General features: G+C 45.1%; 1 protein-coding gene across 2 annotated transcripts in view; it reads right to left on the reverse strand.

Moving 5' to 3' along the window:
* Positions 1–14,160, reverse strand: part of PLXDC2 (plexin domain containing 2) — a 230,827-nt gene that overhangs the window by 159,758 nt on the left and 56,909 nt on the right. The window contains exon 2 of one of the 2 annotated variants that reach the window (XM_028751377.2): positions 1,828–2,003. The exons of the other annotated variant lie outside the window; for it this stretch is intronic. Within the exon in view, the coding sequence (XP_028607210.1) occupies positions 1,828–1,864 (37 nt within the window). The 5' untranslated portion in view covers positions 1,865–2,003. The remainder of the gene's footprint in view (positions 1–1,827; positions 2,004–14,160) is intronic. 2 annotated transcript variants of the gene reach the window in all.

Here is a 14,160-nt window from a genome sequence, read left to right on the forward strand (position 1 = left end):
TCCAACAGGAGCAACTAACTCCCCCTGGGTCAACTTGGACTCCCTGTAAAAGATCCTAACGTCTCTGGCATACACAGGGTTTCCATTGCAGCTGAATTTTTGCAGAAAGACTTCCTATAATACTTTCTTAGGCTATAAAAATCAACTGCTGTGTCAAAAGTATTCATTACCTCAACACCGATGGGTGGGAAGAGTCTTCTGGGAGCATCAGCTAATGGAGCAGACATTGAGAAACTAAAATATTTTGATCCTAAATTGTTATTTTGTCATGTAGCTAAAAGTAAACAATCTGAAAAAAATATCATTACAACTGGAGAGGGCAGGGAACAAGCTGCTCTTAACAATCTATAATTTTAGTGTGAGGATGTGGGATCCAGAATACATATTCTGAAGTCAATCGTTTTTCTTCTTCTTTTAATTGTTTCCCAAGGTCTATTCACAAAGCATTACGAAAGTATGAAAAGATTGGCTGCCAACCTGAAACATGTTAATTGTGTGCATTTGCACACAGGATTGGGCCACATAAAATAATGAAAAGTGACTTTTATCACTGGAATGCAATTTAAACTTGCCATGTCATTTAATGTACCAACTAAGAAGCTATTATGAGATAATTCGGAAATGGTTACAAAGTTAAGCATCAGATCGGATGGAAGTACCTTCCACAAAAACACAGAACACCAAATACAACATACTGGAGAGATCACATGTTATAAACATAACAAGATCAATGTTAGTAACTGAGATTACTAAGTCAAGCTAACAACTGCAATTACTGATAAATCAGCATAAATATATATCTCATTTTATACCATCTATTTTGCTAATCTGCAGAAACAACAAAAAAATTCCCAACTACATTGTATGGAAGATGCAGGAGCCAAAAATTCAAATGTCCTGTGTTCAGAGTGTTGGTGTTTTGCTTTTATTAAGAAGGGAAAGGTATCTAATAATGCAGTCCTAAACAAATTTTCTCACAAGTTAGTCCCCTTGAGTTCAGTGAGATTTATTCTTAGGTATTGCAAGGATTGCTGCTTAAAAGACTATAATTAAACTATGGCACATTGGGAAATCTATTCTAGATCAAACAAAGTGACTTATTGGAATATATCAAGCATGTAATTTTGTGATCTGTCCCATACGAGAACTGACACTGTCACAAACTGTTCACTGCCTGTTTGCAGCTACTTCTTTCACTGACTTTCTTCCAGTCTAATTTAGCAAAGTAAAAAGCATAAAAACAACAAAACCCAGCACTCCTTTCAAAGGCAAAGGTACCTCACATCGGCATTCATTAATTTATTAGAACGAGGGAGATGTTTCTTGCTTTCTCCATTCAAACAGTTTTGTCCATCCGAACATTTCATTTTTGTGTGATTTCATAATCAAAGGACTGCTGAAATCTGAAGCAAGGGCTTTTCTATGTAGGTCAGACCCTTATATTGGGTATATTTGTTTTTTCAAAAAACAAAAGCCAAATAGAAGCAGCCATAGGAAATGTAAGCTTGCCAGGAAAATGCAAGCAAGCTTTAATTTATTTATTTTTCCAAACGAACTATAATGACAACAACTGAAACCTTTGCTTAGATTACACTATAAGTCTCTTCACTTTCTTACCAAATTGATTGTAACGGTGGCCTTTGACTTGCCTGCTCAGAACCGCCACCCAAATATTGAGTGTGGCTGGACAGTTTTGAAGGCAAGAAAATGGGGAGAGTCCAGCAAGTTGCAAGTAGAAAACACAAAGGCTCAGTTCCAAAAATAAAAGCACCTCAAATTGGGTGATGTATTATAAAAGCCTCTCCCTTCCACAGGAATACAAATTACCTTTAGTACTGCTTTCTCCTCCAAATGAACCAGTCATCAAATAATTTCATTCCCTGGAGAGACTGTTTGATAGAGTTAAATACATATGAAAGAGTAAAGCATTACTGTAGTTCAAGATGTCTCTGTCAGCTGAAATCCCTTGGGGGCGGGGAGCAGGGAAATATGGTCCATTTCAGCTAAGGAGAAATAGGGAATGAAGAGCATATAAATTACATGCAAAGCAGAATAGACTTGAGCTCTGATAGATCCTGAGTACTAAATTCAAGCTGTTAAGATCAGAGCCCCAGAATAAGGTTGCACATTCTCAGATTTGCTTGACTTCGTGAGTTAAACTAGGGTTCTTCAAGGTACTGTGATTTCATAAATTGTGTCCTCCCTAAAAGAGGGAGGTGTTGCGGTGAGACCTGGAGACCGACCTCCTGTGTTGTGGGTGGGTAAGATTGGACAGCCACAACACCCGATTGGTAGGTCCCTCGATGTTGGGTTTACTCTGACCCAAAGCTTCCTCTTTCGGCTCATGCATTCGGAACACCCGCCCACCTCTCCCTACTTTTAGGGCTTTGCGCTTGACCTTGCTATGCCGTCGTGTGTTGTCTGTCGTTGGGACAGGGGCACGGCAGGAATTTCCCCCACTTGGCTGATTGGCTGTTGCCATTTGGGTTTCGCCTGCCGCGTAGCAAATTGTCACAACTTGTAAGGTTGCGGATAGGCTCTGGTTCAGGTGATAGGGATGGGAGAATGGTCTTGCCATCCCTATGTGAAGGGTATTCCATTAAAGGAATCCAAGGACTCAACTGGTTTGGGTCAACCCCCGAGAGGGGGTTGTGCCCATGCCTAAGTCCAGGGGGTGAACATAGTCTGTTCCCAGCTTTTCGCCTACCCAGGTGTTCACCCTTGGCGGACCTATGCTGGTGCCCTGGGTCAGCGCTGCCTGCAAGGGTGCAGGGAGCTAGTCGAACCAGAGCCTATGCAACCACTCACTTTCTGTAAGCAATAAACCTGTGGCCTAAATTCTGCCAAAAACCAAACTAAACTTTGAGTCAAGTGTGTCTTTATTTAGGGGGGAGGTATCTGGGTCTGAACACGCAAATGATCTTGGCCAGTTGTGAAGTGTGTCTACTCCCCCAAATACACACAAGAACACATAAAAAAGATTTCTACAAAAAGATGCACAGTTTTCACATTACTGCTTTAAACATAAGAGAACCACAGTGTAACTTTTAGGGAACTGAATTGCAACGCTGATATGCAACCTACATTATCAGGAGATACAGGGCAGTCTAAAGGAAGTATTTCTTCGCACACTACATAGTTAAAACTATTGAATTCACTAAATTCAAGATGCAGTGTTAGGCACCAGCTTTAAAAGGGGATTAGACAAATTCATGGAGGCTAAGGATATCAGTGGCTAATAGACATCAAAGCTCTATTACCTTGCCATAAACCATGCTCCTGCTAAAATTCCCCTTCTACACAACTAAGAAATGTACAAGAGTCCTGTCCTCTTTTTAACCTGACCACCTTACATGTTATTGCTCTCTCACACACATACAATAACCCAAATTTGAAGTAAATGAATAAAAATCACCTTCTGATTAATAAAACACAATCCTTTTGCTTTCAGACATCCCCACAGTAATTAATCCTGCCAGCTGCATGGGTACATTTTTCTTAAGAACCATGCACAAGTCTTTGGGTAATAGTAATAAATAAGTTTGCTGACTGAGACTTCAAAGCATCAAGTGACTTCGGTAATTTTGTCTTAGTTATTTGGAGACTTCTGCAGATGTTCCCCCAGCTGTGTCATAAAATAACCACAGGGGTGAGTGTAAGCAATAAATAAGCCTGCTTCACAAAATGGAAGGTAATTTTTAAAATTAACTTATCTTACTACCCACAGATGGTTCCATCTCACTCCTCAGAATCAGCTCCGACCCTCAACTTTTTTCATACTCCCCTTTGGGGAGTACACTGTCTGCTCCATTCACCATGGTCTTGCAGATGTGTGGTGAAAAGACCTCCTTTTAAGACCCATTTCATATAAGATGTTTTCTAAACATCTACACTTAACTGAGCACAAAACAAACAAATATGGGTGCTCCCCATCCCAGTTTTGGGGGGTTCACGAGTATATATTACAGCTTCAAGACACAAAATATGATTTATGCTAATAGGCAAATGTGTTTCAGCAATGAGCGGTTTCATTTAATTTCTTTTTAAGCATTTATACTCTGTCTACCAACCAAAGCTCTTGATGCAGCTTACATACAATAAATCAGGCATAGGCAAACTTGGCCCTCCAGATGTTTTGGGACTACAACTCCCATCATCCCTGACCACTGGTCCTGTTAGCTAGGGATGATGGGAGTTATAGTCCCAACATCTGGAGGGCCGAGTTTGCCTATGCCTGTACAATATATTTGAAAAAGAATAAAACAGGCAATAGGACAATCGTTAACAGCGTGGGGCAAAATTTATATATGAAATTTCTTCCCCTAGTTCTCCAATGTTTCAACAAGTGCCGTTCTACAGCTGACTCTCCTGGCCAGGAAATGTGAAGCAATTGGATATTAGGTGGCTGGTGCAGCTGTCTCTCACAGCCTCAGGCGATACTGATACTTGCTGATGCTGCCATTGCTGTCATTGTCTGGCAAATATTGAGGCCCACTTTTCACAAATAGCTGATTGGGTGGTAAAGCTGCTATCCTCTATAACCATCTACAGTGGTACCCCGCAAGACGAATGCCTCGCAAGACGGAAAACCCGCAAGACGAAAGGGTTTTCTGTTTCGGAGGCGCTTCGCAAGACGAATTTCCCTATGGGCTTGCTTCGCAAGACGAAAGCCCATAGGGAAATCTCCGGGGACCTGTTTTAAATTGCTGGCGGTCGGGAGCAAAGACTTTCACCCACAGCCGGCCTTCAGAAGAGGTCCTGGACCTCTTCTGAAGGCCGGCGGGGGGCAAAAGTCTTTGCTCCCCCCCGCCTGCCTTCCCGGGACAGCGGAGACTTCTCCGCTGCCCCGGGCGATCTTAAAATGCTGGCGGGCGGGAGCGAAGCGTTCGCTGCCGACCCCCAGCATTTTAAAATCTCCCCGGGACAGCAGAGAAGTCCCGCCCCGCTCGGGATGGCGGCGCAGAGCTGTCTGCCGTGCCGGGATCAGCGCAGCTCTGCGCGGCCATCGGGAGCCGGGGGCGAAGCCCGCCCCGCTACAGATGGCCGCGCAAAGCTGCCTGCAATCCCGGGACTGCAGGCAGATCTGCGCCACCATCCCGAGCGGGGCGCTAAGTCCCGCCCCGCTCTGGATGCCAGCGCAGAGCTGTCTGCCGTCCCGGGACTGCAGGCAGATCTGCGCCACCATCCCGAGCGGGGCGCTAAGTCCCGCCCCGCTCCGGATGGCGGCGCAGAGCTGTCTGCTGTCCCGGGATCAGCGCAGCTCTGCGCGGCCATCGGGAGCCGGGGCAGGACTTAGCGCCCCGCTCAGGATGGTGGCGCAGATCTGCCTGCAGTCCCGGGACTGCAGGCAGCTTTGCGCGGCCATCTGTAGCGGGGTGGGCTTCGCCCCCGGCTCCCGATGGCCGCGCAGAGCTGCGCTGATCCCGGCACGGCAGACAGCTCTGCGCCGCCATCCCGAGCGGGGCGGGACTTCTCTGCTGTCCCAGAGCTGTCTGCCGTCCCGGGACTGCAGGCAGATCTGCGCCACCATCCCGAGCGGGGCGCTAAGTCCCGCCCCGCTCGGGATGGCGGCGCAGAGCTGTCTGCCATCCCGGGATCAGCGCAGCTCTGCGCGGCCATCGGGAGCCGGGGGCGAAGCCCGCCCCGCTACAGATGGCCGCGCAAAGCTGCCTGCAGTCCCGGGACTGCAGGCAGATCTGTGCCGCCATCCCGAGCGGGGCGCTAAGTCCCGCCCCGCTCTGGATGCCAGCGCAGAGCTGTCTGCCGTCCCGGGACTGCAGGCAGATCTGTGCCGCCATCCCGAGCGGGGCGCTAAGTCCCGCCCCGCTCTGGATGCCGGCGCAGAGCTGTCTGCCGTCCCGGGACTGCAGGCAGATATGTGCCGCCATCCCGAGCGGGGCGCTAAGTCCCGCCCCGCTCTGGATGCCGGCGCAGAGCTGTCTGCCATCCCGGGACTGCAGGCAGATGTGTGCCGCCATCCCGAGCGGGGCGCTAAGTCCCGCCCCGCTCTGGATGCCGGCGCAGAGCTGTCTGCCGTCCCGGGATCAGCGAAGCGTTCACTGCTGACCCCCAGCATTTTAAAATCTCCCCGTGTCCCGGTGAGATTTTAAAATGCTGGGGGTCGGCAGCGAAGCCCTTGTTCCCCCCCAGCCCCCCCCAGCCTTCAGAAGCCCTTGTCCCCCCCCCCCAGCCTTCAGAAGAGGTCGGGGGACAGACTGTCCCTGGACCTGGTCTGAAGGCGGTTTCCCTAGGAACGCATTAATTGATTTTCAATGCATTCCTATGGGAAACCGTGCTTCGCAAGACGAAAAACTCGCAAGAAGAAAAAACTTGCGGAACGAATTAATTTCGTCTTGCGAGGCACCACTGTAATGGGATTTTCTTCCAAGCAGACATGAACAGGATTGTACTGCCGATCTGTTTCTTGACCAAACTGTAAGTGGGTTCTTTGATCACAGGGGTAGGCAACCTAAGGCCCGTGGGCTGGATGCGGCCCAATCACCTTCTCAATCCGGCTCACGGACAGTCCGGGAATCAGCGTGGTGTTTTTACATGAGTAGAATGTGTGCTTTTATTTAAAATGCATCTCTGGGTTATTTGTGGGGCATAGGAATTCATTTATTCCCCCCCCCAAAAAAAAATATAGTCCGGCCCACCACATGGTCTGAGGGACGGTGGACTGGCCCACGGCTGAAAAAGGTTGCTGACCCCTGTTTATCAACTTTGCTCAATCCATGGCCCTCCTGATGGTGGGCTGCAAACTCCCATCATCTCTGACTGCTAGATGGGGCTGCTGGGAAATTGAATCTAAATCATCTGGAGGGTGTCAGAATGGGGAAGGCTGGCCTTATAGTATGATTGAATGTTCACTCTCCCAAAAAGGTACTTCACACTGAAAATAAGCATGCTCTGGAGAAGGCTGGGTCAAAGCACTTTGCCCTGGCATTTGGTTGTCTACCCTTTAAAAATAAACTCCAGTCTAATGAGCCAGAGTATCAGCAGGACTACAGCAAATATTTTCACTGTGTATAGGAAAACACACACCATTCATTCTCATTTATGCCCAGCAGCACGTTGTGCTGATGCTCAAATTCCTCTGACAGAGCTCCAGAGCGTGACCGTGTGTGCATCTGCTTAATTCTTCAAACACAGACATTTCCCCTCTTGTACTAACAAAAAAGGCAGGCGGACATTACTACTTGTCAACATAATAGCGGACCAGGTATATTCAGTATCTTAAACAATTTTAAGTATCCTATGGGAACAATCCTAGCCCTCCGATGTCAATGCTGGGGTGAAGTTTAGGATGACGTGTAGGCCCCTCTCCATTGGTGGAGAGTAGTGCCCCTGGTGTGTGACAGAGGCCACTCAAGCAGGCAGGGGAACTATCATCAGTGCTCATCCCACCCGCCAAAACTGGCACAGGGCTCTGAAACAGCACTTTCTGAAACAGGTGCAGTGGGAGATGTGAGGCTGAGTAGACAGTGGCATGGCATGGAACGTGAAACTAGAACCAGGATTGTTGTTGGCGTCCATCTGTCTCAAGTGTATCAAACTCCTGCATTAGCAGCACCAAAGTGACTTTCGCAGAGTGCAAGCCTGGGCAGCGTGTATAGAGGTCCTGGGCTGCCCAGATGACAATACTGATGTGCTCTCGCTGATGTGGTCCAAAGGAAAGGAAAGCAATACATTTGGCACCAGCTTAGCTGCAGGAGCTGAAGCACAAGTAAAATCTGCAGCAGTGAGTTGTTGCATGGTCACTTTTAGACAATGAGTTACTGTTAATCTACTGCCGTTCCTGGGATTGACTGAACAGGTGATGAGCTGGCCAGAGGTCTGCTGAATTCTATGGTGGCCCATTGCCAGGTGAGGGGTGCAGGTTGCTTTGCCAGCCTGGAGCTGGTGCAGCAACAAGGAAGGAATAAAACAGCGCGCCCATACACACACTTTCCGTCTTGTCTGGCAGGAGCCAGTAGGGCTTCAGGTACAGTGGTGCTCCACGGCTCCCACCAGCCCAGGCAGGGTTAGTATTGCTGTGTGTTGCTGCTATCCTCTACACCAGTGTTTTTCAACCTAGTGTGCCACGAGATGTTGCCTGGTGTGCCGTGGGAAAAATTGAAAAATTCGAAAGATTTAAAAATAAAGTATTTTATAATTTTTCATATTTTTGTTTACTTACTATTTCATAATAAAGTAATTATAAAATACTTTCTTTGTGTTTATTTGATTCCTATTCAAGAGAATTACTTTATATATAGTCAATATAGGCACAGAGTTAAATTTTTTAACATTTTCTAATGGTGGTGTGCCGCGTGATTTTTTTCATGAAACAAGTGTGCCTTTGCCCAAAAAAGGTTGAAAAACACTGCTCTACACACAACTTACTTATAAGTAGACGTGCAGAGCAGTGAACCATTAAAGTAGCTGCAAGTCCCAACACTGAACCCTGGGGACACATCAAGATTTGATTAACTTACTCAGTATAAGGCAGCTTCCTGTGAATAAGCAAGACTGTTGGGCCATCTAGCTCACTGTTGTCTACACTGACTGGAAGCCACTCTCTGGGGTTTCAGGCGGGAGTATTACCCAGTTCTACTTGGAGGTCCCAGGGACTGAGCCTGGACCTCCTGCATGCAAAGCCAATGGCGCTGAGCCGTTATCCCAAAACCCAGGGCAAAAATCACCATGCAACTGAAAGTTCACTCAGCCTTCGCAGATGGATTTGTGCCTGCTTTTTTGTCTGCCAAGATCAGTTTTTAGAATCCAGTTTGCAAGCAATAAAATCAATGAAAGTGAAATTCCAAGCAAATTGCTTTGCAATTGGCAGGAGAGTTTACATAGTCTTCCATCCTCTGCAAAGGAAATCCCATGTGACTCAGGATGATTTAATATAAACAGGGAATGGCTTTGATACATATGCTGCCATCCCTCATATTTTCAAAAATGTTTTAAAACAAACAACATTTGGAAGAAAGCATGCCCTAATGTATGATCCTTGTCTGGGCACAAAGAGATACAGGCTATCAGCTCTATATGCTTTCTGATTCCCTACTGCTTTGCTGTAGAGTACATTTTTACTTTTCACATTTGCACATTTACAAAATTTAATCTACAAAGCATAATCGGGAAGGCTTCCAAGACATCTCAGCCCAAAATCTGATTTTGCTTATCTCATTTTCTGTATGTTTGTATTTATTTATTTTCTATTAAATTAAACAATTCCAGCATGTGGCTTATCTGATTAGTTCTTTAAATGGTACAGGTCCTTATATTGGCTTATGTCTTCTTCTTTTTAATGTTAAGAAAGATTTAACACCTGGAAAACTTATTTGGCCAACCACCTTTTCTTCATATGGAGCAGATGGAGGAGGCAAAGGCATTCACTCACCTCAGCCTGAAGTAAAGCGGAAGGTAAAAATTCCACATGGAAATCCAGTTTATGTAGTTCTCACCCCCCACCTTCCCAATTTCCATTTATTTCTTTAAAACATTTATATCCCACTCTTAAGTACTATACGACACCATGAGTGCATTCTGATGTGGGGTTATTGTGTTGGTTTCCCTGGTTATAATGCTAGTGTTTCTATGGCAGATTCTAATGCTCCTTTTACACTGCATTATCTGTTGTGCTATGGCACCATTGTACCTCTATGTCATGCTAAATTTAATTCACACCAGTGGCTGTGGTGTAACACAGCAGCAGACATCATTGCACATGTTGTGCTGTCCGAATGCAACCTAAATACATCACAGCAGATTAAGACAGCAATAAATTATGTAAAGGCCTGCGTAAATAAATGGGTCTTTAAGTGGTGCCTGAAACTCACAATGGTCCACTCCAGGCTTATTTGGAATGGGAGGAAATTCCACAAAAGGGAGGCTTATACTTCCATTTTTCTGGGGCAATGTTGCAGAAAGAGACAGGAAATAAAGAGGCCGGCATCCTTCCTCTTGTGTAAAGACTCACAAGATGTCCATCTTCCACAACTAATTGCTGTAGCAGATTTAGTCTCCCTACTCACCCCTCTCTAATCACCATCTTCTCAGGAAGACCACTTAGGCATCAACAAAGGAAAAAATGTATCAGCAAAGAGAGGACAACTGGAGATACATATTAGCACAGAATTTGCATATGCTAATTTCTATGTATAAATACAAATCTGGAAATAATTACTATATTTTAAATAGAAATATACCTGTGACAAGGGGCCCATCTGTACTATACTACAAGCAGTTCCATACCACTTTAAATGGCCACGGCTTCCCCAGAGAACCTGGGGAACTGTGGTTTGTTAAAAGTGCTGACAGAACCACAGTTCCAGAGTGGATTAACAATCAATCCCACTTCCCAGGAATTTCAAGCAGGCAAGAAATTCTGGTTTTCCATGCCATGATATTCTAAGACACATAATGAAAAAGAAACAAAAACAGTCAAGGAACAGAAAACACGCTGAAGAAATTATGCATAATTGGCAGGGCTTTTTTTTCCCATTCGGAACTCACTGGAACTCAGTCCCTGCACCTCTCAGATGGGCGCCATTGCCATTCTATGGGAACAAGGGAAGCGTTCATGGTGAGCTCTGGCACCTCTTTTTCTAGAAAAAGTGTACAGTGGTACCTCGGGTTGAGTACTTAATTCATTCTGGAGGTCCGTACTTAACTGTTCTTAACCTGAAGCACCACTTTAGCTAATGGGGCCTCCTGCTGGAGCACGATTTCTGTTCTTATCCTGAAGCAAAGTTCTTAACCTGAAGCACTAGCTCTAGGTTAGCGGAGTGTGTAACCTGAAGCGTATGCAACCTGAAGCGTATGTAAACCGAGGTACCACTGTAATAGTAATAGTAATGGCACCAAAGGAAGGAACGACAAACTACTGTCACCCCAATCCTTACCCACTGCTTCAGAATGGTTATCTAAATTCTGGCACTCTTAAGTAGACATTCTGAGGTTTAGGGCTGAGGTGCCAGAGAGTTATAGAGAGTGCTGGGACTTGTCCCTGCCCGCTCCATAGTATGGCCTGTCAGAAAAGACTAATAAAAAGAAGGGAGCATTTCACCATGACCTGTATTCAGCCATGCAGAGCAAAGGAAAGGAAGTAACTGTTCTTTGAGTGAAGAGAAAAGGGTTGGGGGTTGGGGGAAAATGCAAGCCTTGTCATCCATGGTTACTGCCTCCACATCAAGCAGTAAAAATACATCAGTTCCAACTGAAAGTATACAAGCTTAATAAATTACTGTTACTTTTTTGGGGAGGGAGAATGGTCAACAAAGGCACAAGTTGTAGGAAATGACAAACTCCAAAACAGAACACGCCAGTGTTCTCCCGTTATTTTAATATATGTATTACAATTTCTAAAAGGCTGAAATCTCAAGCATCCCTTTCATAACTTTTAAAAGAAAATGGCATGTGCTTCGGCAAGATAACATAGCCAAAAGGTGGGGGGAAATTGCAAACTTGCCTGGTTCATAACAAAAACATATTTTTATATCAGCCTGACTGCTATAGGCAATTTATATTCCTGCAGATAAGAGTCAGTCATTGTGATGTACTAGGCAACTTTTTCCATAGCAACTTTTGTCAAACTGTATATCCTGATGTACCACCTGTGGTCCTCCACTCGAAGTGTTTTGAAACGATATGAATGCAAGAGCACACAAGCTTCTAATTTTACTCAATTTATGGTCTTGGGGCTTTTTGTAAATGTATGCAGGTTCTTACGAGTTTGGGACATATAAGTACATGACTAAATAGGAAGTAGCAAACAGGTTGAAAACAGAATGCACATTTTACAGGACCCCCCCCCCCAATGTCTTGGAATAAATATAGAACACAGACCCAAGACCTTTTTCAGGTGTGCATTTTTTGAACAAACTTTCAATTTTGGAGAGGGGAGGGTTCTGATTTCTGCTGCATAAAGGTTTGGACACCCCCCCCGCGCATTCTCTCATGAGAAACCTTCGCCAGTGGTGGTAGTGAAGGAGGCAGAGTGAAAAACGGACAGATCAATGGATATTGATTCTTATCTTTGTACGATAGGCTGCACACCAGTCATGCAAAAGTCAGAGACGTCTGCACTCACCCACATCCTTCTATCCAGGCAAGCAAGGGACATTATTACAATTCAAGGACACATTCCAGTCAGGCAAAATGACCGGTGTGGGGCACAGAGTAGGGTCCTGGGTTGTGGCCTAGGGAGAGCCAGACAGGCTTGGAGAGGCAGATTTCTCTATGGGCCTGAGATTCTCAGCTCCTGCTCTAGAGAAAGCAGCGTGTAACATGCTATTGTTCATGACTAGCCTCATGTGTGGCTAATAACCACATAAAGTTGCCCCAACAGAAGGTCATCCATTGGCTTCATAAAGGTGTATCTGGAAGGTATACCTGCATCAACACTATGCATTGTTTATGGAGATGGACAGAGCGATCCTATAAATGTCTAATCACACGTCTGCATGTATAGGTTTCTCTGAATCCTGGAGCCCCGTGTGATCAAGGGAAGTCTACAGGAGTAAGCTTCCCTGCCAACTGTGTTTAGTGCCCAACACAGGGCACAGAGCCCTGGCCAGACAGACAGCACGTGTTTTACTGCACACAGTGTAGGTGGGATATTTAGAGAGAAGGGCCAAATAGGAATTTGATTAATGCTTCCATTTTTCTCTAAGCTGATTTCCCATTCAGCCAGACCCATACAAGACGTCCTATGTTTTGGGTCCAGGGAAACACTGGAGGTGTTGCAAGAGGGCTAAAGGTTAAACACATGAACACACACACACACACACACACACAGAGAGAGAGAGAGAGAGAGAGAGCAGGTTCTCCAAAAATCTTGGTTCTCTTACCCATATTTGCCACCAAACATTTAGATCAGGCTCTAATATTAAAGTTTTTATGCCTTTCAATGTTGTGGTTTTTTTAACCAAGAATAGCCACACATACCTTGACAACAAGAATATTATTCAGTAATAAAATACAACCGAAGCAAGTCCTATTACGGCATATAATGAGTACTGAGAATCCCCTCCAAACATAGCTTTTATTTTTCATAACCTTAAACCATGAATGCAATTGCTTAATTTAGTCAGTCTTTGGTAATAGCTGCTCATTAGGTCTACAGAAGCAGCATCAGAAGAAGAGGAAAAAGAATTCATCTGCCAGCACTGCTGTTAAATAGAAAATCACTTCTGCCATACCTAAAATACAATTTACTGTCAATACATTGCTGCAGACAATAAAGTGCCACGGCTAGTTGTATAGCAAATTAACAGGTAAAAGGAAAATGAGGAATATGAAAACCTCCTTCCTCGTGAAGACTAATCTGTGCAATAAAAATGCTTCGTGGTGGAGAAGGCTATCAATGACTACTAGTGCTCTACCTACACAGCTGGAGGTAGCAAGGCTCCCAAACACCAGTTACTAGGAATCATGGGAAGGGAGAGTTGCTCTTGTGCTGTTTCCCGCAGACATCTGGTTGGCCACTGTGAGTACAGGATACTGGATTAGATGGGCCATTGACCAGCAGGCTATTCTTATGTTTGTATGCTTCAGCTGACTAGAAAACCCCACTCAAGTCCCCCTAACTTTTCCAATAAACATGGGCATATAACCCTGTAGTATAAAGACAAACAAGAGCTTAATTCTCAATTGGGGTGCAGCTTCCAACCAGGAGAAGCCATGTTATTTTGCCCTTATTATTTCTGTGGATTCTAAACTGCTGGCACATTAGCAGTTTCTGCTCCTGGACCCAACAGTCTTCGGATTGAATGACACAGCAGGAGCTCACCATGGCATTTTTGCCATCTCCCTTTTACTTCCAAAATCCCTATCACGATCAAAGACCTATCCCAGCTTCTGCTTTCCTCCAGCAAGTGTATTTATCCTTGCACTTCCCATACCAGAAAGGGAAAAATAACAAATACTTCTGCACCAATTCTATTAGCTGTCTTCCCAAGCCTGATAATATATGAAAAACTAAGGGAGTTTCTCATAAGGGAGTTTATGAGAACAGTGCACCGTGTCTGAACAATGAGTTCATATTACGTTTGCCATGGAAATCCCAACAATGGCAACGTTTGGGGAAAACCAGTAAGAATCCCACCCCACAAAAACCTTTTAAGCTAATAAAACAAACCATCAATGTAAAAATTTCCACCCCCCCAAAAA

Source organism: Podarcis muralis, chromosome 12 (genome assembly GCF_964188315.1).
Source record: "Podarcis muralis chromosome 12, rPodMur119.hap1.1, whole genome shotgun sequence".
Taxonomy (NCBI): Eukaryota; Metazoa; Chordata; class Lepidosauria; order Squamata; family Lacertidae; genus Podarcis; species Podarcis muralis.